The sequence below is a fragment of the Panthera pardus genome, unplaced genomic scaffold (assembly GCF_024362965.1).
Source record: "Panthera pardus isolate Hobbes unplaced genomic scaffold, ASM2436296v1 HiC_scaffold_26, whole genome shotgun sequence".
In the NCBI taxonomy this organism is placed as follows: Eukaryota; Metazoa; Chordata; class Mammalia; order Carnivora; family Felidae; genus Panthera; species Panthera pardus.
Genome location: NW_026526832.1, coordinates 3,332,531 through 3,358,820, shown reverse-complemented (window position 1 = coordinate 3,358,820; position 26,290 = coordinate 3,332,531). Strand labels below are relative to the sequence as shown.

At 43.3% G+C, this 26,290-nt stretch overlaps 1 protein-coding gene across 3 annotated transcripts in view; it reads left to right on the top strand.

The window, feature by feature from the left end:
• IL36G (interleukin 36 gamma) overlaps positions 1-26,290 on the top strand; it is a 157,105-nt gene that overhangs the window by 110,923 nt on the left and 19,892 nt on the right. The window contains exons 3-5 of one of the 3 annotated variants that reach the window (XM_019444847.2): positions 7,056-7,199; positions 9,020-9,129; positions 10,574-10,636. In XM_019444847.2, coding sequence (XP_019300392.2) covers positions 9,051-9,129; positions 10,574-10,636 — 142 coding nt within the window. In that variant the 5' untranslated portion in view covers positions 7,056-7,199; positions 9,020-9,050. Of the gene's footprint in view, positions 1-7,055; positions 7,200-9,019; positions 9,130-10,573; positions 10,637-21,065; positions 21,178-26,290 lie in introns of those variants that run through there. The other 2 variants (XM_019444873.2, XM_053890943.1) reach the window with 2 other exon arrangements.

Below are 26,290 nucleotides of genomic sequence, written 5' to 3'. Positions count from 1 at the left end.
TCATGATGAATGAACAAATAATATTGATACATTTTTATTAACTAAAATACATACTTTATTCAGATTTTATTAGTTTTTATCTAAAGTCCTTTTGCCATTCTAGAATCCCATCCACATTATAATTAGTCATCCTATCTTCTTAGGTCCCTCTTGACTGTAACAGTTTCTCAGACCTTTGTGTTTTAATGACTTTGACAGTTTGAGGTATTTTGTAGATTTTCCTTCAGTTGGGATTTGCCTCATATTTTTCTTATGATTAAACTGGAGTTACAGGCTTTTGAGAGGAAGACCATAGAGGTAAAGTACCAGTCTTATGACATCATATCAAAACTACATGTTATCAACATGACTTATCAGTGTTGACCTTAGCCTTGATCAGCTGACTGAGGAAGTGTCTCTCCAATTCCTCCGCTGTTATATTACGACCCCCCACCCCCTTAACACTGTATTCCTTGGAAGGGAGTCAATATAGGTCAGTGCACACCCGAGATGTGGGGAGTTATGTTCCACCTCTTCTTTTTTTTTTAACGTTTATTTTTTCGAGAGACAGAGAGACAGAGAATGAGCGGGGGACGAACCCATGAGACATGACATCATGACCTGAGCTGAAGTCAGATGCTTAACCGGCTGAGCCACCCAGGTGCCCCTAATGTTCCACCTCTTTAAGGGAGAAAGTATATACATAAATTATTTGGGTTTCCTCTGCAGAGAGATTTGTCTGCTTTCCCCATTTATTTATTTATTCAATCATTTATTTACATCAGTATGGACTCACGGGTATTTATTTTATACTTTCAGTTCTAATCCAATGCTATGTTATTTATTTTATTGCTCAAATTGTTCCAGCTTTGGCCACTGGAAACCCTTCAGCTGGCTCCGGTGTCCCTTTGACATACCCAATTATTGCCTCTCCCCGTGCCCCCTTTCTTTTCTGGAACTCCCAAGTGGCACTCTAGGCTCATCTTGCACATTTCCCGATCCAGCCCTAGAATTTCAGACATTTTCCCAAGGAGTCTTAATTCTTTTTGTTAGAGAATTGTATTAAAAACTATCAACTGGGCACTAGCTATGCTTACTGTCCTGGGGAATCATTGCTTCTAGGCTCTCCCAGCTGACCGAGCAAGGAAGCATACATGTGTCTACCAACTCAGGCCTATATACATATTTATAAATATTTCTATTTGTAGCCATCTATACTATATTAAGCTAACCCTGAGTTCATACTGATGTCCCTAACTCTAACCCATTACCACATGGATCACATTAGCCTTTTCCCCATGCTTGTCTGTAAGTTCTCACTGTAATAGTGAGAAACCTGTCTGCTACCATCCACCATTCACTTGCTTAACTGTCCGATTCCAGAACCCATGTATACTGGTTTCAAAGCTGTTCACTTGTGCTCCATACTCCATGGGCTACAACTTTACCATCTGTGTGCAGGGCTTATGTACAGTGTCTTTGCCTTTTGTCTTACACGCGTCGCTCATTTCCAGAGTTGCTTTGGGTCAGCACCTTTCTCAACCACTCCCTTCAGTGATGTTATTTCATACCTTCCTAATACACTTAGATTCTTTTTGCTACAGTGTGCATTCCAGCCTGGGATTTAAAAAATGAAGCGAAGTAAATAAAATAAATTCAATTAATTTAAATACTTTTGTACTTAAATTTTATATTTGATAAATTTAATTTTATATTTATTTAATTTTATATTTTAACCCACGCCCCCCAAATATAAAAAGACCTACAGTTTTGAAATCATCATCACTCAAACAGTGAAATTTTCGAGCACACATTTTTTAATGCTTGCTTTTTTAAAAAGTTGTATATATTTGGTACTTTCCTACTGTTGTATAATTAGAAATTCTAACAGTTTCTCACCATCTACCTGCTGTGTGTGTGGGCCCCTCTTAGGAGACAAGGGCCACAGGCTCCCTGAAGTTTCCAAAAGCTCATATGTGAGTGAGTTTGGAATGTAAGATGCATTTTCTGATAGGAAAAAAAAAACGTAGTAAGTGATGATTGGCTTCCCAGTCTCATCCACAAAATCCCACTCAGTTCCTTTTTTATTTATTCCCAGCTGCAATAGTGACATTTTACTAATCTCCGACCCCATGGAGAAGACTTTTTCCCTGGGGAAAAAAAATCCAGATTCCACGTGAGTTTTTTAAGATTGCCTTTTGACAGGGACTGGACGTTCCTTGAGGCAAATGGTAGGACAGCGGGACCTGCAGAAGTATCTTGATACGGGCAGAGAACCCACGGGAGCTTCCCAGTGGTAATGATGAACTTGGAAATTCGGGAATGAAGGAGAATTAAGGGTATATTCTGCTAAACGAAAACAGAGGGTGTTCACTGCTATAAGGCCTTCCAGAAAGGAAGCTGGAGCTAAGCACTATCAGTACAAACTTTCAGACATGACGAAAATGTTCTCTATGTTTGTTGTGCAGTAGCCATTAGCCACTTGTGGCTACTGAGCACTTGAAATGTGCCTCTAATGAGGCCAAGGAACTGAATTTTAAATTTTATTCAGTTTTACTTACTTTACATTTAAATAGCCACCTGTGGCTGGTGGCTGCCATATTAGACAATGCGGTTCTAAAGTATGTACTTCAGGTATAAAGAAAATGATCCCAGATGGAAGATATAGATATAAGAAGAAATGACGAACCAAGAAGATTACTAAATATGTGGGCAAAAGGAAATTAACTCTCATGCTATGAAATAATAATAATAATAATGATGATGATGATAAAATACGTAGTTTTGAAAGTATATGGAATTAAAACATGTGACAGTAGAAGCATAGAAATTGGACAAAGTTGGGGCACCTGGGTGGTTCAGTTGGTTTAGCATCCGACTCTTGATTTCTGCTCAGGTCATGATCTCACCGTTCATGAGTTCGAGCCCTATGTCAGGCTCTGTGCTGACAGCATGGAGTCTGCTTGTGAGTCTCTCTCTCTCCCCCCCTGTCTCTTTCTGCCCTTCCCCTACTCATGTGCTGTCTCTGTCTCTCTCAATATAAATAAATAAACTTAAATTTTTTTTAATTGGGCAAAGTTGAGGTAGATGGAGGTGTTCTGCCATCCTTGAATTGTCTGAGAGGAGAATAAAGTTCTTCATTAGCATGAATCTTAAGGATACATGGGGTACTTCTAGGATAAACACCAAAAGAGTTGAAAATAAATATAGAGGCATATACATTTCAGACTAGTAGGGAGAGAAATGGAATGATAAAAAATATTCAAACCAAAAGAAAGCAAGAAGGGGGAGGAGAAACAGAATAGGAGTAATGAAAAAAAACACCATAACAGCGGTAGGTTTTTAAACCCAAATGCTCTATTTCATTGATTTTAAGACACACAAGGAGTGCCTGGGCAGCTCAGTCACTTGAGCATCTACTTCGGCTCACGAGTTCTCAAATCTTGTGATTCACAAGTTCAAGCCCCACTGACAGCTCAGAGCCTGGAGCCTGCTTCAGATTCTGTGTTTCCCTCTCTCTCTCTGTCCCTCCCCCGCTTGTGCTCTGTCTCTCTCTCTCCCTCAAAAATAAATAAGCATTAAGGGGGCCTGGGTGGCTCAGTCGGTTAAGTGTCTGGCTTTTGCTCAGGTCATGATCCCATGACCTGGTGAGTTTGAGCCCCTCATCGGGCTCTGTGCTGACATCTCAGAGCCTGGAGCCTGCTTCAAATTCTGTGTCTCCCTCTCTCTCTGCCCTCTTCTGCTCATGCTCTGTCTCTCTCAAAAATAAATATTAAAAAAATTTTTAATAAATAAATAAATAAACATTAAAAAAAAGACACACATTTACTTATATTTTTATATTTCTGAAATTGGGAAACACATGACAGGCTATGGCATCATATGAACCCTGTCAGGGTGTGTTAACTTGTCAGAGTTTTTTTTTCTTGGTCATCAGTTGAGTTTTGTGGATCATTGTTATTACATGTGTTGAGTTTAATTTCTGCTGAAAATGTTTCAAAAAGATGCCCTCTGACTTGGCATGGAAACTGAGTAGTGGGGTAAACAGGTAATTTTAATGAAGCTTTTTTTTTTTGCCAAATACCAACAACTTTCAGAGACCCAAAAAAGAGGCTACCCACAAGTAGATGAAGCTCTTTATACTTTGCTTCTAAGATATGTGCAATGTAAAACAAGAGAAATCGCCAAATTCCTTGGAATTGATGAAAGAAAATTTGCCGCATGGAGAAGCTGGTATGATTGATCTGTGCATTTGATAGGGCTGTTGTTGAGATGTTATGACATGGTTTAATTGGTGGCATTTCTCTTTCTTATTGATCTATAAAACTTTGGTGTATCTTATAATCCATGATGTTTTAGAGTTGATGTAAGTGGTTTGTATGATAATGTTGATTACGCAAAGCAAAAAGAACTGAATTATATGCTGTTTGCTTTAGATACATCTAAAGCATAAGGGTGGAGAACATTGAAAGGAAAAGGATGAGAAAAGATATACCACACAAATACTAATTAAAAGTCTTCTGTATCTGACAAAGTAGACTTTAAGGCAATAAGCATTCGTAGAGATAAAGAGGATTTCTCCTTAGAGATAAAAGTCTCAGATCACCAGAGAGATATAAAAATTATAAATTTATATGCACCTAATTAACATGGCTTCAAAATGCCGAAATCAAGATCAAAATAAATCTGTGAATCTACAGCATAGTAGGAGATCTTAATATCCCCCTTACATAATTGATAGAATAAAAGATAACAGTGAGGATAGAGAGGATCTGCTCAATAGAATTAATACATCTGACTTCATGGTCATGTATAAAATACCGTACATAACAACTACAGAATACATGTCAAACATTTACATGCAGACGTTGGTGGAAAAAATGTAAGGTTGAAAGGAGCAGACTGGGGGCGGGTGGGTGGCTGAGTTGTTAAGCATCTGACTCCTGATTTTGGCTCAGGTCATGATCTCGAGGTTTGTGGGATTGAGTCCCACATCGGGCCCTGCACTGACAGTGGGAAGCCTGCTTGGGATTCTCTCTCTACCCCACCCTATCTCTGTCTCACTCTCTCAAAATAAACATTTTTTTTTTTTTTTTAAAGAAAGGGAGCAGACTGGCAGTCAGGAGATTTTAGCTAATAGCAACACTAATAATGGGGATTGCAGCCATCCCTTTACTGACTTCCAAAAACTTTCCTATGGCAAACATGAACTTACATAATTTTCTCTGCTTTCTTACTCTGTTTTCTACTCTGGATTCGCTCCTACTGACTACTTAACACTATGGACTCTTGAAAGTTGCCAGTCTCCTGAACCTCATGCCAATGATGAGGCCTTGCTTATGGGCCTCTCAGATGCTGGTTGGATGGTCTGCTGGGTATGTGGCTACCACCTGACCTGGATTCCTTATTGCTGTGCCCTCCTGTCTGTTGGGACCTGGTGCTATCTGTGTGGGAGCCTTCCCACAGAGCATTCCCACTCTCCTTTGGCCACTATGTTCTGGACTGCAGGCTGCATGTCTCCTGTGGGCATCTGCATCTGTCTCTGTTCCTCAAGCACTGTCCAGCTCCTCAGGCCTGGCTAGGTCTACTGCAGGGAATTCACCTTGCTGCCTCTCCTGCTGTACGTGCCTGGACAAATCATGAGAAGTGCCAGCATCCTATGGTGATGCAGGATGTAGGAATCAAACCTATTTCAGTAACATTCTAATTCTTTGACTGTTGGATGACAGAATTTATACTCAGTTGGGTTTCCCATTTTTTTAACTTCATATTTTCCTTCACAATCTCATCCCTATCCCAAAGGCTTATCAAGAAATTCTCCGAAGATCTCTCTATATTAGGCATTTAATAGACAAATTAGAGATTTCTATTCCAGCTATCAAGGGAATCACATTTTTCAGATCTTTAGACCAATAATGAAATACCCTGTGGCAGTTAAAAATAACGTAGAAAAGTACTGATGAGATGAAATACTATTTGAGATATCATCTTGACTAGGAAAGGCAGGATGCATTGTAAATAGGGAAGGAAAATAATTTGTCAGACACATTCCTGTCATTGCGTGTTATGTAGATGTGAGCATGGAAGAAGGTTTGAAGATAAGACCCTAGTCTGTGCCCCATTTAAAAGACAGAGCTGCGACGTTCTCAGAAAAGCCTAGGCTGCCTGGAACTCAGTTCGTGATCTCAGGGAAATTGCTTAACCTCGGTAGACCGCTCTGGCTTTTACAGTGGAAGCTGGGAGGACAGCCCCAGCCCCAGGATCAGCACAGGATTTGGGGACATAAGGAATGCAGGGGGCTTAGTCCAGCCCTGGATTACTGAGAGCACACAGAGGACTGTGGTGGCTGTTACTGTTGCCCCTGTGCTATTGTGCTGTTGCTGGTGACCCAGTGGCTATGACCTTGCTTGGTCACGTGGATTTTCCTCTGAGTGCACCAGCTGTTTTTAGCATTGTAAAACACAACCATACTTCTTAACTGACAAGAGCAAATGCAATGCAATGCAATGCAATGCAATGCAATGCCAAAAAAAAAAATAAATAAATAAATAACAAGGTAAGTAAATAGCCAACAGGCTGTAGGAAGAAGCCAGTTCTTGGTGGGCTTGATCAAGGAAGGTCCGCTGGGGATGTGTTGCATGTCCCCATTGAAGAAGAGTGAACAGAGGAGATGTGGATGGGGGTGTCAGTGATGTCCTGGAGTGCTCTTTAAGGAGAGGTGAAAGGACAGTGTTTTTCTCTGGGATGTGGGGCCCCACCTGGCTGAACTCTGGGACTGGGGTAAAGAACCACCATGAGGACAAGGACTTGCCCACACCTCCCAGGCTCGGTGTCCGGGCTGGACACTGCATCTCCCCTTTCCTTTCGTTCATGTCTCTTTCCTACACCTTCGCTGTTGCACTGGACCGGCAGCCACACAGCCTGTCTCAAGTGCCTTGAAACGTGTTGAATGGATGTGGCACAGTCCTTGGCAGAGTGACACTACTCCACAGGAATTTGTTTATTCCTTTGGGGTGGAAAATGGCAGGCAATGAGTAATGACTGATACCTAAGATGCTGCTTATTATTGGATAAAGGAATGCACTGCTACATTTGCATACACACTCCCAAACCGATTCTTCAAAACGAGGACCAGACCTGGCCCCTCCACATCAGAGATCCTGAAGGGAGAAGACAAGCAGAGCTCCAGGAGCCACAGAGCGTGGGGACCCTTGCCTCAGGTAGGTGGTACTGATGCGGGTTCAAGAGACCAGTTGACATAGATGGGGAAGCAGAACAGCATCTGGACCTGCCTTGCTTTTTTTCCCATTAGAAGCATGCCCTTCTGTGGATTTCTTGACTTTCTAAGTGATATCTCTGACACCTTTCCAGACCACCTTGCTCTCAGCCCCATGAGCAGCCTGAATGTCTTCCAGGGGGGCTTCTGCCGATAAGCGGGGCATTGCTGGAGGGCCAGGCAGACGCTGAGCTTAGGAAACTTGCCAGCCCTGCTAATGCTAGCTTTCTCTGCTTTCAGCTGCTAGAGAAGAAGAATCTAGAAAGTACTGGTCTTCAGAAAAGAGATTTGGGGACCCTAAATATTTTGAGTGTTCTTAGGTGAAAAGACATGGATCTCAGATGGCTGAATGCACTGCTTCTCTAGGGAGCTCTGGGGAAACCACCTGCATTTATTTGGATACAGGTGGGAAATTCCAGAAGTGGCTCACAGAGATCTCCCAAGTACTTCAGCCTGTGGGCATCATTCTGTCCCCCACCAGGACCACCACTGTCTTCATGCATTTTAGTACCCACATTTCTGCCAGACATTTCTTTGTCTAATGTCATGTGACTGCCAGATTCTCTGACTTCTCCAGTGCCACCAATTCCCTGTGTCCCTTGATCTAGCCCCAAACTGCAAAGAGATTTGTGCTTTGTAGATGTGGGGAATGCAGCCAAATAGCAAATAACTTAAACTCAAGTGGTGACTCTCCATGCCCTTAAAGATCTGTCAGGTGTCCCCACCCCCTAGAGCCACCCAGTGGCCATCCTTCACTGTGGCCATCCTATCATTCACTGTCCTTGCTGCCAAGCCCCGGAGCCTTTCCTTGCCATTTTTTATTTTTGCAAAACCATTTAGCTCCCTTTGTCCCGCTCCTAAGCCCTTCTCAAGGGATTGGGTTTCCACACAAACTGCCCATCTCTGCAAACTTCTGACCCTTGAGAATTTACTACCTTTGGGTTTTTCATCTATATAATGGAGATAGCAATTATTGCCTCACTTCCTTCTCTGAACTAATGTTGGGGAAAGTTCTTTGTGAAGTGAGTGAAATGTGACTTGCAGAATTGAGGGGTGTTTAGAAATCTCTCTCCTCCAAGTCCTCTCAGTGAAGAACTCCTGTGTCATCCCTTCCCCAAGACATTAGGAGCTGAGCCTCCTGGGACCTTTGGAGGCTCAGTTTTCTATGACAAGAGGCTACAAAAACAAACAAACAAACAAACAAACAAAACAAAAAAAACCTGCCTTTCTTTGCAAAGATTAGACTACAGCAGAGGGTTGGCAAACTTTTTCTGTAAATGTTGGGACAGCAGCATTTTAGGCTTTGCTGACCAGATGATCTGTCTTTCAAATACTCATCTCTGCTGTTGAAGCCAGAAAGCAGCCATAGACAACATGTAAAAAAGGACATGGCTGTGTTCCAATAAAACTTTACTTAAAAAAAAAAAAAGGCAGTGGGACAGATTTGTCCTGTGGTCTGTAGTTAGTTTGGTAATCCCAGGACTAGAGCAATACACTTTGAGCTTTCTATTCCATTTTTATCAAATGTTGTCAGGATCCATGAAAATGATATTGTGACCCACTGTTTAGAAAGCATTGCTGTCCAAAAATCAAAGAAGGAGTGATAGGAGAAGCATGGTCCATTCTTACAAGGCCTTCCTGGACACAGCAAACATTTCTGAGCAGAGAGCAAGGCTGATGGCCTACTAAGCACTTGTGGTGCCCAGCAAGGTTTCCTGGGTTCGGAAGTGTCATAACTGACCTCCTTCCTGCCTTTAATCCCAGGTTCCTGTTGAGTCATTTCATTGTGTTAAATATGTCATTTTTGGAGGACTCAAGTGTGAAAATGGAGTCTGAAGACCAGGAAGGAGACGAGCCCCAGTGCTGCTCAGAAGGTAAGATTCTTGCAAAAGCATCCATACCAGGACCAAAACATAACTCCTAAAGCAGGACCTTGTAGGTCTGTGCACAGACCGGTTCCTCCCTGTTGACCTTGCATGGTAAGTGACCTTTGAGAACTTCTCTGGCAAATGCATTAGACCAGAGAAGTCCTTGAAGGGAAAATGAAGCTCTGTCATGGGTGCCTAGGTGCATAAGGTGATAGATAAACAGATCTCCTTAACCCGGAGATCTGGGGCTTCGAAGTGAACCAGCTGGATGGTTCTGAATCCTCCCCCAGCCTTCCCAGGCAGAGGAGAAGGCCCTGCAGTAGAAGGAGTTGTCTGGGTCTCAGGTGGGAAAAGTACCCTGGCTCAGGACTTTCGATCATCCCATGGAAGAAGGCACTCTGGTGTTGGTGTTGGCTCAAGGCATATGAAAAGAGGAGGCTTTTGACCCAAATGACTGTCTAGTGCATGAAGTGTGAAGGGAGGGGCACGTAACAGGGGCCTTCAACTCACACGTGGAAATCAGAATTCCCAAACTAAAAGTAAGACATTTGTCTGACAAATATGGATCTGCCAACAGAGAGGTTTGGAAAGCACTGCTCCTGCTCTTGGAACACAGGTCATGTGGTGGCCACCATGCACCTCCTGTCCCTTAGGCAGCAGGAGTGGACACCAGGAAGGTCCAAGCACCAGATACTATAATTATGCAACCTTGGGGAACTCCAAATGGTGATATCGACTCCTAACTCTGCCGTTGTTTGTGGCATGTGTGGAAGCAGTAAAGGCTTCCTCTGACTTCCAACACAATCCTTGAGAGTCTCTGTCTGAACTGAGTCTGGGGCAGCTCCACCTTCCACCATGTTTCCTCACCAAGGTGCAGTCTTCCTGCTTCTTAGAAGCATCGACTGTCAGAGCTGGAGGGACAGACAAGGAAGGGAAGGCTCAGAGCGGTGAGAGGCAGTCAAGTACACTACAAGGCAAGTCACTACAGCCAAGCAGTGGGCAAGGCCAAGACTGCCTTCATACCAGAGCACAGCGTTTGGGTTTTCTTCTTCCCTAGGTGCTATGTGCTCTCCATGTGCAAAGGTTGTTTGGATTGTGACCAGGGATTTCATTCAGGCATTTCTCAAACTTAATGTTTTATCAGCTAGAAGCTTCCAGATTACTCTCAGAGTACTGTGGGCAATGTATCCTATACCCCCTGAATTAATGCAATGCATGTGTTTTTAATAACTAAGGCTTCTACAGAGTTCTGCATCCAGAAACTGAGTTCGTTCTATTTCATCTCCATTTCTACCATTTTTGACCAGGAAGGCTATTTTTTGTCATTACTGTCTCTTTGCTTTAGCGTTTCTCAAAACATACAACAATAAGTAAAGCATGGCCCCTGATGTTCCTGAACCCCTGGAAAATCCCAATTGTCATGTGCTAACCTCACTGTCTCTGATTCCAGACTTGGACAGAAGCCCCCTGGAGCCAGACATGAGCCTCACCTCCCAAAGCTCTCCCTATTCAAGTAAGGCCCCTGGGTGAACCAATGAGGGTGGCGACAGATGAGGGTGGGCACGAGGCTGGTGCCACGATGTTCTCGTAGGGGCATCAGAGGATCAGAGGCTGGGGGTACCTAAGGGTGCTGGGATGAGGCCGAAGGCTTTTCCTTTGTGGAAACGAATCTCAGGAGGGTCAGTAAGAAAGATGAACCCTGGATGGGCCTCGGGCTTTCCAGAGAGGTGCAGGGAACACATATCACTGAGTGGCCCAGGAGAAGAAAGGTTTTGAGCCTAGGACTCTTCCATGCCCTTCTTCTGACCTTTGCCATGAGGCTGGCAAGGCGGACCTTCTCAAAGAATTTACGAAAAACAGAAACTTGACCAGCAGAGGGCGCACGCGAAACCCTCACCGCGGAGCGTGCCTTGGCTGCCCTCACAGATCTAGATCACAGGCTACTGCATGAACCTCACAATAACCTTAAGAAATTTCAAGGGCAGAAACCAAAGGCGTGAGGGAGGCTGCCTGCCCCAGGTGACACAGGCAGTATTGGTGACAGATGCTGGAATTTAAAGGTACTGTGACCGCTGTCTGCCCAAGTCAGGTTTAAGGCTCCCCGTCACCATCCTCTGCACAGGCAGAGTCGGGAGGCCTCAGCCTGAGTCCCAGGTCTAGTGCGGGTGACCCTCCTCGCTGGTAAACCGGAGGTGAGCGCACACAGGCGCACGGCCAGCCCCCCGCGACTCTGCGAGGGAGGTTGCGTCAGGCACTATTGCCGCTCCCACTGCTGCTGTTGCTCCCGCTGTTGTTTGAGAACGGACTCCCCAGAGGAGATAATTACTAGCACAGTAAAACACGGACACCTCTGATGTGGCCTTGAGAAGGGAGTCTGAAGAACGCGGGTCAGGCCAGGAATGATGTGCGAGAACACCAGTTAACGACGATCCAGCACAAGCCTCAGTGTGAGACGATGGGGGGCGCGACTCAGGGTGCGATGGGAGGGAAAGAGAAGTAAAAGAAGGACAGGTTTTGGAAATATTTAAGAGGAAGACAGCCCAAAGCTAGTGCTGGACATGCAACGTACAGAGCATGTGTGGGTGTCTCCCCAGACCAACCGGAATCTCAGGGCAGGGGGGACCAGGCGTCCATGGTCCTAAAATGTCACCCATCAGATGATTTCCTGTGTAGTCTCCTAGGTACTTCCTACCTAGTTTCTCGCCCACCCCACTCTACTCTTCCACTGGCCCTCTAAGGATCTGTCCCACCAAGGCTTTGCTGACAGCATGATGCCCCCAGTGACAGGCTGCAGGAAAGAGGGTTAAGAAGAATAAAGATCAACATGTTCTGAGGCTTTTATATGGCTCAGATACCTGGCTAAGTGCTACTCGCTTGAATAAGCATTTTAATCTTCCCAATACCCCCTCCAGGGAGGTACTATTATTACCCCCTTCTCACAGAGGAGGAAGTTTAGAGAGATACAGTTACTTTTCCTAGGTCCTAAAGTAGTAAGTGATGGGAATTTGGATTGAACCTATCTGTGAAAATGGATAACCCATGTGTTTACATCGGGTTTTAAACCCATAGTGTTTACATGCTAAATTGCTTATAAGGCAGAAAGACTTGGAGGGGGAGAAATTTTGAGTGGGCTGTGATGTTTGAGGCCACAGGAAGGTAGAGGGCTAGGGCTGAGACCCTTGCATGTGGGCTAGAAAGGATTGCCTGTAAAAGGGCAATCTCAGGGAATTTAATCTGTAGCAAGAACAGAAGCACCCTAATCAGAGGTTCCTTTCATAGCTGGTCACTCCTCCTGCCCCCATCCAAGATCCTGGGGTAGGGTGAGGCAGGTGAGGGCAAGAGGAAGGTGTCTTGGGAATAGAAGGAGAAGACCCGTATCCATCCTGTACTCTGCTTGGCAATGAGTTAACTGCACAGAGATAATAGCCTTAGGAGTGCTGCCCTCCAAGCATTTTGGATCCTAGTTACCCCAATCAATGAAACAAAACTGAGGGCACTCCGTTTTGAAATATGGGCATTAGTCCATTATGAAACTTACACAAAAGTAGAAAGTTCACAAAGACTAAATAAAATAGGAACTGACATTTAGTGGTTTCTTCCCACATTCCAGTGGATTGTGTGGCTTGCCCAACTGCCACGCCCCACCCCCATCCCAGCAGACACACACCTAGCGATGCGCTGGCAAATGTTTGACAACCAGTTCTCTGGGGATGGGTGGGAGTGGGAGGGAGCTCTTCCTTGGAAATCTGGGAAGAGAAACTGCTGTATTCTTTACACAGCCCCAAAGCAGATCCTGGCCCCTGATCTGCTTTCTGGAACTGTAGCCGTAGCCTACATATTACTAAAGATTGCCAAGGAGAAGAAAAGCAAGGCGAATTTCATAATGTTAGTATGTGCTAATTACTTCCTGGCTCAGTCAGCAAAATCCTTTAAGAGAAAGATGGACTTAGACCAGCACTCACCAGGTAGCAAACAAGATGGAGGGAAAACACTGCTTTGCTAAGGAAGGGGGCTGGTCTGCCGCCTGCAATCTAAGTTCACTGCAAATCACGCCCCCTCCTTTTTTTCTTTCTTTTTTAAAATTTTATTTATTTATTTATTTATTTATTTATTTATTTATTTATTGGAGCTCCGCAGGGCTGAGAAAGACAACTGTTAATGCATGGGCCATAGAAGCTACAAAGTGGCTGCTTTCATAGTAGATAAGATGTGGGGCCCCACATCTTTATGAAGCATGGTCCTTCAAGAATAAATATATAAGTATATTTATTCCAGTGTACCAGGCATGGTCCCTTAAGAGTTAGGTCCGGTCCGTCTTCCAGCCAGTATCAGACTAAGGATATTTATGATCTCATCTGAGCCCATTCCGAATTATCTCAAGGCTGCATAATGAAATTGAAGGACCTCTCACAACACACATCGGTGGCTCGATGCCACTGTCAAACAAGAGGTGTCAGTCGCTAGAACTCCCAAAATGAAAATAAACACAAACAAAACACATTAAATATTAGTTAAGTTACTTACGCTACCATACAAAGTGGAGAATTCTTGAAAATATCGTAACTACAAAGTAATGTTGATTATACATTCTCTTTGGGTTGTAGTCAAAGAAAAAGGCAATTGAATTGTTAAATCTGGCTATTCATCAAGTCACTTTAATTTTTCGATATTAGTCATGTTGTTTTGGACTCTGTATCAGCAGATAAATCAAATGAGTAAGCTAATTGTGTATCAAGATTTTCAGTTAGAAAGTAATAGCATAGCTCACTGAATTCTAAAGGAAAGGCATAGTGTTTCAGTAACCTGGTGGCTTTGGTCTTAAGATGATACAAACAGGGTTTGCCTTTCTAAAGGATACGAGCGGAGGGGCACCTGGGTGGCTCAGTCGGTTAAGCATCCGACTTCGGCTCAGGTCGTGATCTCGTGGTTTATGAGTTCGAGCCCCATGTCTCGGTGCTGATAGCTTGGAGCCTGCTTCAAGTTCTGTGTCTCCTTCTCTCTCTGCCCCTCCTTTGCTCATGCTCTTTCTCTGTCTCTCAAAAATAAATAAATGTTAAAAAAAATTTTTTAATAAAAATTAAAAAAAAAAAGTATACAAGAGGAAAGATCAACAACAGAACAAAAGGAGGCACCAACCTCCAGACTCCAAATTTTCACTAGGTTTTCCCAGTGCAGATCACAATTTTTGAGCAGGTAGGAATCACCCAGACTTTAATCATTAGATCTGTTACATGCAGCCTAGGAAAAAACCAAACCCATATAAGCCTCCAACCTCCCCTGCCCCCAAATTTGTACCTGCCTCCTGAGTTCCTATCCTGATTGCCTGCCTGGCAGCCTAACCCCACTTTAGCATCTGGACTTTGCCTTGCTTTGGACCTAAACCCTGATGAGTCATGAGGGACCTGTGCCTGCCTTCAGGTTTCCCAGAAGCAGCTTCTCCAGGTTCTTTGTTATTGGTTCCTCCCACCTGTTCACACCCACTGCCCCATCCTCCCCCACGGGGGACTCAAAGACAGTACCTTGCCATACCCCTTGGACCCTGGACCCCACTGGACCTCTCTCAATGCACCTGCAGCTGGACCAACTTTCCTAGAATTCATCCAGCATCTACACGATCACTTATTACAGAGCTTGCATTGTCCAGGCTGGCCTCCTGGAGGAGATAACCAGTAGAGCCTGGCTATATCTCGAAAAACAGAAGCACCTGGGTGAGGTTGGGCATGTTTAGGAAGGCAGCAAACCCACAGGCACTGAGATCATCACTTCCCAGAAATTTATTTCACCTAGAACTTTGTAATTAACCACACTCTACTTTTTATAGCCCAAATGACATACACTGTACAAAAATGCTGATTCAAAGGGGTGCTGATTCAAAGGGGTATCACTCAATGACCAAAAAGAATGAAATCTTGCCATTGGCAACAATATGTATGGAACTAGAGTGTATTATGCTAAGTGAAATAAGTCAGAGAAAGACAAATACCGTGTGCTTTCACTCATATGTGGAATTTAAGAAACAAAATAGATGAACATAAGGGAAGGAAAGGAAAAAATAAGATAAAAACAGAGAGGGAGGCAAACCACCAGTGACTCTTAAATACAGAGAACAAACTGAGGGTTGCTGGAGGGGCATTGGGTGGGGGGATGGACCTAATGGGTGATGGGCATTGAGGAGGGCATTTGTTGGGATGAGCACTGGGTGTCATATGTAAGTCATGAATCACTGGGTTTTATTCCTGAAATCAATGCTATGCTGTATGATAACTCATTTGATTTTAAATAAATACATTTAAAAAAATAAAGGGACAAATGACACTGAAAGCAAAGCCCACGTGCTTGCTGGGTGAAGACAGCATGTTATGGGGGGGGAAGCTATGTTATTATTTGCTATTGTCTATAGAGATAAATGTTGACACAAAATGAACAAACCTTTTAGAATCTCTAAAGAAAGAGAGTTTTATTTGAGCCTAAGTTAGGACAGTTGCCTGGGAAACACCCTCTTTGCAGGGAAAAACGTGCTCCAGAGAATAAACCGTTTTTACAGGGCTATATTCTTTTTTACAGCTTGCAAAAGCCCAAAAGATAACAGGTTAACATATAGGCAGGAATCACAGGTTTTAATGTCAAGGAATGCAGGGAGATAGAGATCTTAAGGACAAGGTGGTTTCCCTTAGGCTGTGCATTTACAAGGCAGGTGTACAATGTGTATTTGATGGGCCATAAATCAGGCTTTGGGTTGGAACAAAGTTTATGTACAGTCATGCTGACTTAGAAATCTAAAATGGCTTCCCTTCTATATCAGGACTTTAGAGAAGGTCTCATCATGAAGACTACTCAAAGAACACACAGCAGCTATTTATTCAGAGTTTGCTGTAGCAGAGGAGTCAAGCCTCCATCACTTGCATTTGGCAGTGATTCAAAGGCAGACAGAGGAGTGGGTAAGCTTTATGGTAAAAAAGGTGCCTATTGACTGGAGTTGTTGGTCTGGGATGCTGGAGCTGGGGCATCCTAGGTGCTTGGTTTGAAGAGCATAGTCGGCTTTCTCTGATTGGTCCTGAATTGGAAGTGAGGACAAAAATAGAAAAGCTGGCAGCCATTGAACACTTCTGACTCTGGGCCCATTGCTATAGAAGCTGAGGGTTTGAGTTCTGTTGTCCCAGATATTTGTGTATTCAGTCTCCTCCTGTATTGAGATTCACATCGGTGTTTTCAAATTTGAATTGAGTGTTTTTTTCTTTCCCTAGATCTTTCCTCACTCCCACAGGTTGTCTGTGTGTATGTTGGAAGTATAGACAAAGTATCTGGGATGCACAGCTGACTCCAAAGTGAAACAGGAGCCAAACTGTTCCTTAAGGAAGGTGAAGGGATCCTCATTGTTCAGTGAGTTCAGTTCTTTGATGTTCTTTTTCTGAAATACAAAGGAGAATTTATTTGGTAGCCAGGCTACTTTGTGAAGGAAAAAAGGAAAGATCAGGCAATCTTTGCTAAAGTTTGGGTTTTCAGCCTTAGCAGTCAGGCTTCCCACCTCTCTGAATTGGGAGGACAGGGGACATTTCTTTCCCACATCTCTTACCTTCCTTTGCAATGAGAGATGCTTTGGCTCTTTGACTCTATCACAGGAAGGACAGGGCTCTCCTTTAGAGACAATGAAAAAAAAAAAAGTGATCTTTCTTGGTACGAGCTTCTCTGAGTGTGAAGTTGATATATAAAAGGTCTGTGGAAAAAGTCAGAAAACTGGGTCAGCCATAGTCGTAGAAAAATGATCTTTTTTTTTTTTTTTCTCTTGACATTTCTGGTACAACACCCTCTTTCCTTTAGCACCGTCATCAAATTCTTACACCTGAGTTGGCCCAGGAGCCAAGAACATTCCGATTCTTGGAATTTCCTTCTCCCCCTGGCTCCTTCTTCCTTCCAACCCTTCCACGTAAGCTTCTTTTAGATCCAGAACCCCTTTGGGGCCATCCACTCTTGCCCACCACTAGCTGGTCTTCGAGGCTGTTCCCCAGGCGGCAGTCCTTTGCCCATCCCAGAGAAGAGAGTGGCTGAGGGCTGCATGGGGAGAGGGGCTTTGGCCAGGTGGGAAGTGAGAGAGAACGAGAACCATTTCTGCTGAATAAAGCAAGGTGGAGAGTCACCTGGGATTGTGGTGCTTTTGTCTGGAACTGCTTTGAGCACCCTGCCTTCTAGAACCAGAACTTACTGGTTCGGGTCTCGAATAGTATGCATATCTAAGGTTATGGATTTGATTTTTATTCCTGAAAAACAGTACCAGAGATTGTGAGTAGTGAACATACCTCAGTTCACCAGCCTTGAATCCCCACTTTGCCCATTGGGCTCAGGCAATATGTATTTCTCTCATTAGTTTTTCACTCCAACTCATTGACCCATTCGTAAGGGAACATTGGTAACTAACCACACCACTCTGGGGTCAGACTCTGTTGGGGCCAAATTTCTGTTCAGTTGTTTGCAATCTGAACAAGTTACTAAACTTCTCCACTTTCATTTTGCCCACCAGTAAAATGGGGATCATAAAAGTTATCTTACATAGGATTGATATGAGGAATGAGAAGGGATTCAATGAAAGTTCATTAGTAGTAGTAGTAGTGTTAGTATTGATAACCGTCTCTTCTGCACCCTTTCACTGGTGGGCCCATGACATCAGCAATGCCCAGGTGGCATGGATCTCTGCTGTGTTGGGCACCAGCTGGACCGATGGTGAGGACAGTGAAAGGGTGCTGATGATGGGGTGAGGCAGGAAGCACCCAGGAGCAGCAGCTGCTTTGTGTCAGGAAGGGTATGGAGATGGCAGGAGTCTTGAGGAAAATTCAGAGGGGTTGTGCCCACCTCTGTGGAGCCTGTCTGAGTGAGAAGGACGAACTGCAGCAGTGACCAAGGATCTGCCTGACTATAGGGGGTTTAGGGATTCAGTTGGTCAGCCAGCCTATGGGAAATGGGGGTGAGGGACAGTTCTAGACAAGGAACTTGTCCCTGTGCCACCTCTGATAGGGAAGATGACCAAACATCAGTGGTTGAATTCAGGTTTTGCACGGGAGAGGGTATGAGCCCACATATAGGACTGATGATTGAGTCTACTTCGAGCAACACATATAAAATGTGATTGATGTGGTAGGATTATCTTGTGGATTAGCATTTATACTATATAATTATATATAAACATAAACAAACATAGCCTTGTTTCTGACTCCATAAACATGACACCTTTAGCATGGATCTATGGTTTGTACCCTCTTCGTGTCACCTACTGACTTTAGGTCACCTGAGGAGCTTTAAAATTACAGATCTGGGTCCCATCCCCAGTGACTGCCTCAATTGGTTTGGCAGGTGCCCAGGCATTGGTATCTTTTGAAAGCTCCCAAATGATTTTAACGCACGGCCAGGATGAAGAGTCATTGTGCTATAGGGTTGGGCTCCTAATTGGAAACAGTTTGCACCATCAGGCAATACAGTTTCTGATAGCAGTTAAGCTCCCCTCCTAGATTTTCTGATACAAGATGAGTCATGTTTACAAGTTTGTATCAGCAGAAGAACTACTTTCCTGACCTTGTTTTTTTCTTTGACTATTCTGACTCCAGAGTCCTTTGGAAATCCCACTGGGAGATGATTTAGACCAGGGATGCGTAACTTGTTCTGTAAAGGGCCAGACAGTAAATCTTTCCTGTTTCACAGGCCATATGGCCCCTGTCATGACTACTCAGCTGTGCCTCTGTAGCACAAATGCAGCCATACACAATGTGTAAATGCGTGGGCAGGCCATAGTTTCCCTGATTTAGATGATGAGGTCCGACATCAAGCTGATGCCTTAACTGGATGAGACTTTGGGAGCCCTCGGGTGGGTATATGTGTATTTTGCATAAGTGAGGAAGAGAAATAAGGCAGACTATGACAGATTAAAAATAAATGCAAATTCCTTGACATTTCTCTCACTGAAAGATGGCATTTATGTGCACTCTTCTTGAGTCAGTGCAGGTTCTGTGATTGATCAATAGAATATGACAGAAATGAAGGATTGCCAGTTTCTGAGTCCAGGCCTTCAAAGACCAGCAACTTCCACAGTTCTTCCACTCTTCTGGAGGTCAGGATACTTGATCTAGATCTTGGAACCCAGCTGCCATTCTTACTATTGCCTCATCAAGAGCAATAAAATGGGAGTGGATTGATGTGAAATAATGAAAGTAACAATTAGTCCATAGCTCCTTGGTAGAGCAGATTAAATATATTGCAAATTATTTGACATTCTTCTCCACGAGAGGGATGGTCAGTGTTTCCTCCCCTTGACTCTGGGTGGGCTCTGTGATTGCTTAACCAATATTTACTAGAATGAAGTAGAATTTTGCCATTCCTGGCCACTCCCAGGTCTTAAGGATGGGCAACTTTTTTTTTAATTGAGATATAATTGATACATAATACCGTGTAAATGTACAATGTGTTTGATACATTTATATTTTATAGTATAATTACTGCAGTATTTAGCTAACACTCCTTTATCATATCACATAATCATAATTTCTTTTTTTTATATTGGGAGCAGTTAGGATCTGGTCTGTTAGCAACTTTAAAGTTTATAATATAGTATTGTTGATTATCATCACTATGTTGTGCATTAGATTTCTAGAACTTGATTATCTATGAGTTGCAAATTTGTCCCCTTACATAACATCTCCCCAGTTTCCCCACTGGTAACCATTCTACTCTTTGTTTTTGTAAGTTCAGGTTTTTGGTTTTTCAGATTCTACATGCAAGAGATATCATATAGTATTTGTTCTGTCTGACTTATCTCACTTACCATAATGCCCTCAGTGTCCATCCATGTTGTTGCAAATGGCAAGTTTTCCATCTTTCTCATGGTTGAATACTATTCCATTGTATATGTATACCACATCTTCTTAATTCACTCATCCATTTACAGGCATTCAGGTTACTTCCATATCTTAGCTATTGTGAATAATGCTGCAATGAACATGGGTGTGTCTCTTCAAGATCCTGATTTCAGTTCCTTCAGGTACATACCCAGGAGTGGGATTTGGTTTTTACTTTTTTTTGAGGAACCACCATACTGTTTTCCATAATGGCTGTGCCATTTTACATTCCCAACAATAGTGTAAAAGTGTTCCCTTTTCTCCACATTCACACTAACTTGTTATCTCCTGTCTTTTTGATAAAAGAGGACTGGTAGCTTTTACGTCATGTCTCCTAAAATATGTATTCTTGCACACCAGTGGGAAATTGTAAGACCTCAGAGAGATTTAGGGCATGCCTGAAAGGTCCTTTAAGAACCAGAAGCCTCACAGGTAACACAAGGTAGAGAAAACTGTCTTGAAAAGAAATGTAGGTGTGTTTTTCCCCTAATGGAATTGATTCTAAATTGAGAATGCAAAACATTTTTAAAAGAATTAAAGTAGATTGGACTGAAAGGGACAGAGAAGTAAAAAATAAAGAGGGGCCTTAACATATAAAATGTTATATGAATGTTATATCTATATATCTATATCTATATCTATATACTAAATATATAATATATAAATATAATAAATAATATATAAATTATATATAATATAATAATATATATAAATACAATAAAAATAATGGCCCCAAAGATTACATCCTAATCCCAGAATTTGTGAATATGTTACCTTACGTGGCAAAAAGGGTCTGCAGGTGTGATTAGGTTAAGGGTGGCTCAGTGGGTTAAACGTCTGACTCTTGGCTCAGGTCATGATCTTACAGTTTGTGAGTTCAAGCCCTGTGTCGGGCTCTGCACTGACAGTGCGGAGCCTGTTTGGGATTCTGTCTCTCCCTCTCTCTGCCCTTCCCCAACTTGCTTTCTCTCTCAAAATAAATAAACTTAAAAAAAGTAAAAAGACTCAACTAGCCATTGCTGTCTTTGAAGGTGGAAGGGAGACATGGAACACAGGTGACTCCTAGAAGCTGGAAAAGGCAAGGCAACGATTCTCCCCTAGAGCCTCCAGAGAGAGCATGCCAACATCTTGATTTTGGCCCAGTGGGACCTGTTTTCCACCTCTGACCTCCAGAACTGTAAGATCATGTTTGAGTTGTTTAAGTTATGAAGTTTGTGGTGCCTCTTTTACAGCAGTGATAGGAAACTAACACAGACCTCCAGCTGTCAGTGGGCAGGAAGGAAGCAGGCTGAGAAAACTGCTCTGCTGCAAACATGGGCTGTTCCATATGGAAAAGGAAAGATGACTCAGAGGGTAGAACTGATAGTCTAGGGCTATAACCTGCTCCTGGGGCCCAGGGGGGGTCCCTAGTCAAGGAATTGGTGATATGTTCCCAGCTGGACTTCCGAACTGCTATGAACCAGGGAATGCTATGTATGTCTAGACGGTCTCCTTTTAACAGGAAGATCTCATGTGGCCACTCTATGCCTATTCACCATTGCATGTTGGGTCAGTGTGGACAGATAACTTGTCTCTTTAGTTCACAGGTCTTCAGATTGGGAGAAACCTCCCAGTAAGCCATGTCTGCACCTGGACGTGTTTTTGAACGACAGAGAGAGACAGAGTGTGAGTGGGGGAGGGGCAGAGAGAGAGGGAGACACAGAATCCGAAGCAGCCTCCAGGCTCTGGAGCTGTCAGCACAGAGCCCGACTTGGGGCTCGGACTCACGAACCACGAGGTCATGACCTGAGCTGAAGTCGGATGCTTAACCGACTGAGCTACCTAGGCACCCCAGTCTGAAATGATAAATTGAAGTTAATATTCTATTAGTAGTTATTATTTGAGAATGGAAGCTTTCCATTTTGCTCCATTGGTCTCAAACAGTAACAGTTTTCACACAGGCTGTGTGAGGGATTTGCCTTTAACTGTTAACTGCATCATTTTGTGACTAGCTCCAGTTGTAACCAAGCTCACAAAATCATTGTTTCTTATTTTGCATTTGTAGACCCTTTGGGAATCTCCATTCACTTGCAAGGTGTCCCCATAGTTTGTTTCCTGCTCTTGGTGATATCTCTTTCATGCAAACTAAGGAAGATAATTATTTGGAGCGTGAATCCAAATATGAGATCATTGTTATTGTGTCTCCTATAAAACAAGGTACCGGGCCCAAACCGGAGTTGTTCATTCTAAGCCCCAGGTCACCAAACTGAGGCTCAATTACAGTCTCAACTCTCCCTGAAATGGAGGGGTAAATCTGAAACCAGGGGTAAAAAAAACCCAGTCAGTCGGGAGTCACCTGATCAGCAGTGGCTAGCTAATCCGCCTGAGACTCCTACGGTCCCCCATGGGAAAGTAACCTTGCAGCAATCAATAACCAACCTGATTTTCTGCCAACTTTGATTTCCCTGTTTCCACTCCCTTCTGCCTATGAAAGTCTTTCATTTTGCACAGCTCCTCAGAGCTCCTTTCTATCTGCGGGATTGGATGCTGTTTGATTCGAAGTAATTTCTGCTCAAATAAATTCTCAGTTTATCTTTTAACATGTTGTAGATTTGATGGCAGTTTTATCCCTACAAATCCCTACAGACATTTTTATCTGAATGACTTGTGAATCCGATACCTTTCTAGTTTTCATTAAAATTTCACACACCCTTTTCCTGAGAAAATAAGTAACTCATGAAAATCAGGTGTTTCATTTTAAGGAGGCTGTAGACCTTTATGACCTTACACAGTCAAATTGTCATAATATTTTGTTGCCCTACATCTTAAAAAAGTGTATTTATTGATTTGGTGGGGGGGGGGGGGTGGAGAGAGAGAGGGAGAGAGAGAGAGAAAACACAAGCAGGGGAAGGGCAGAGAGAGAGAATCCCAAGCAGGCTCCACACTGTCAGTGCAGAGCCCAGTGCAGGGCTTGAACCCATGAACTGTGAGATCATTACCTGAGCTGACATCACGAGTCTTAAGCTTGACCAACTGAGCCACCCAGGTGCCTCTGTTACCTACATTTTAAAGAGTGTCATGTATTCAGTAACTAAAAATCTGAATATTTTGCCAAAAAAGTCTTCAGTTATATAAAAGCAAATTATTTAAAACACTAATTTGCTGAAGGTATAAACAACAAAGGTCCACTTTGATTAACTAAATTTAATGTTGTTAAATTATTTTTTATTTTTTGAAAATTCATTTCATTGTGAAATTCCATCAGTCAGAATTTGGTAAATTAGCAATGCAAGTGGACAATAAATTTACATGTATGTATGAACTGGGTTGCAAGGTAAAATGTATTTCCAAATGGACCGCAGTAAAAAAGAAGTTTGAAAGCAGGATTCTAAGCTTTCTGCAAAGGTCTTGCCTTCAGGCGCCACGCTGAATTCAGAGCTCCAGCAGCCCCCCTCCCGGGATGTGGTCTCCAGAGTCTTGGCCATTCAATGGCATTCAATGTCAGGGTGCCCTCTGCTGGTCCCAGGAGGCACAGCTGACCACTCAACCAGAGCCTAGCTCCAAGTCTTTGAAAGCTGAAAACGGTGGATTCCTTGGCAGCCAGGCCCTCTCTGTGGCAGCATCCAGGGACAGAGGATGTCACTTGAAGGGGTTTGTGATGAACCAAACACTTGCATTCATAAAGTTATGGTGAGCGAGGTGGTGAACTGAGCTCATAACAGGTCTTAGGGTCTCATGATGGGAGCTTGGACTTGCTGGGTGGATAGTGAAGAAGGTTTTCCTAGGGGGAGTTGTGTGATCGGGTCTGAGTTTTAGAGAGATTTCTTTTTTTTTTTTTAACATTTTATTTATTTTTTTTTTAATGTTTATTTATTTTTGAGAGAGAGAGAGAGAGAGAGGGAGACAGAGATTCCAAGGAAGGCTCCGTGCTGATACCGGAGAGCCCCATGTGGGGCTTGAACCCAGGAACCATGAGATCATGACCTGAGTCGAAGTCAGACGCTTAACCAACTGAGCCCCCCAGGCCCCCCAGAGAGATTTCTTGACAAAGTGAGGTGGACAGCCTGGAGTGGGAGTGCCTGGAGGTAGGTGGGTAGTTATGGGCTGAGCCAGGAACCCAGGGGGGTGTGTCCTGTGTCTTCACAGGAGGCTGTTCTGTCTGTGAGACTGATCTCGTGGGCTGCTTCAGTGGTCTCTTGTCCTCTGTCTCCTGCGTAGGCTGAGGCAATGGGAAATCAGACGGAGGAGGAGAGTTTAGTTAGAGTACATCCCTCCCTGACGTTTGCTTTCCCTTCTGCTTTCCCTCCCTGCTTTCCATTCTGATAGAGAAGCCACAGCTTCACCTCTGGGTATACCAGTCACTGGCAGGTCCCCCTGCCCCTTCTCCTTGGGGCATGGGGATAGGGGATTCCAGCTGTTGGCAGCTCCCCCCTCCTGTGATTCACCATCTCCTGTTGCTTTCTCTAAACCTGCCTGCACTTTTGTAAATACTCCCTTGCTTATGTTCTCCCCAGTGTACAACTTCTGAGTGTACTTCTATCCCTTGCCAGGTCCTGAGCCATGCCAGACAGTTTGAACTTTATTGTTCAGGCAGTGGGGAGTCATTGAAGGTTTTAGAGAGGACAGTAGCAAGAGCAGAGGTGTACTGGGGAGAATCTGAAGTGAGCAGGACCGCCCAATCGGCGAGGGTTTGACGCAAGTAAACTGAGCCCCCGAGCCCGACGTGGTTGGGTCAGGGAACAGGAGAGGGAAGCTGAGGCATTAGGTGATTATGCCAGTTGCACATATTATTTGGTAATTAACTTCAAAAACCTGTACATTTAAGGTTGGGGTTTTTAGGGTTGAAAAAATGAGTATGTCAAAAGTATTACAATAAGATGTTGTGCTTTGCCTTGGCTCTCAGCCCCTGCCCCTTCCACACAGGCTGGACCAAGTGGCCGCCCCTTCACTGATGTGGTACCTCAGTCTTTCTGGCACCCAAGCTGCATCTTTCGACTAGTGTCCAACCAAAACATACTGAATGGTGAGCCACAAATATGGCCACACATGGAATTAAAAATTTTCTAGCAGCCATGTAAACAAAAGTAAAAAGACATAGGTGAAACTCAAAATATGCAAAGATCTCTTAACATTCAATAATGTGAGCGGAAACAACCCAATTAAAAACAGGCCAAAAATCTGAACAGACACCTCACAAAGAAGACATACAGGTGGCAGATAGGTATATGAAAAGATATTCCACCATCATATGTCATTAGGGGATTGCGTATTAAAACAACAGAGATTATTCCGCACCTATGGAAATGGCCAGGATCTGGAACACTGACAACACCAAATGCTGGTGGGGATGTGGAACAGCAGGAATCATTGCTGGTGGGAGTACACAATGGTACAGCCTCTTTGGAAGACAGTCTGGCAGTTTGTTCTGTCTTGTTTTGTTTTTCTACAAAGCTAAATGCAGAGTCTGACCATATGATCCAGCAATTGCATTCCATACAAGATTTACACATGAATGTTTACAGTAGCCTTTAGGGTTTCAGAATATCATATCCCTCCCACCCCCCCCCCACCCCCTCCCGCCAATATCATCCAAGATGTTGTATTTATACCTTGTGAATATTTTAGAAATTCAATTGTTTAAGAAAATAAATTTGTTACCATTTTTTTAAGTTTATTTATTTATTTTGAGTGGGAGAGGGGCAGAGAGAGAGAGAGAGAGAGAGAGAGAGAGAATCCCAAGCAAGCTCTATGCTGGATCTGATGAACCGAGAGATCATGCCCTGAGCTGAAATCAAGAGTGGAATGCTTAACCGACTGAGCCACCCAGGCACCCGTGTTACCAAAATTTTAATTTATTAAGTATTTCACATTATTTGTTTTGAAACATCCCTAAACATAAAGGTAACCTAAAGTTTGAAGAATTAATTCTCTGGACTCAGAAGGCCTTTATGTATTTATATATAAATAGAGTAATACTTTACAGAGATTTGTTTTCTGAACAGCATAATAGATAATTTTAATTAAAACTGAAAAGTCTCATATTGACAAGACAAATGTTTGTTTTGTTTGGGGAAAAGCAAACAAGAAACTATGTTTAAATCACCGATTAGGCCGTATGCTAGAGAACACCTTAGTTTGGATTTGCCCAACCTGATAATTTTCCTTTTCATTAGTCTAAACACCTTATTTGCATGGAACAATTATCAAAGAACCAACACTACCAAACCAACTACCCTACCAGTTTACCATAATACATGCATTTTACTCTTCTCTTTAACTTTTTACTAGAAATAATAATAGAAGAAGTTGAA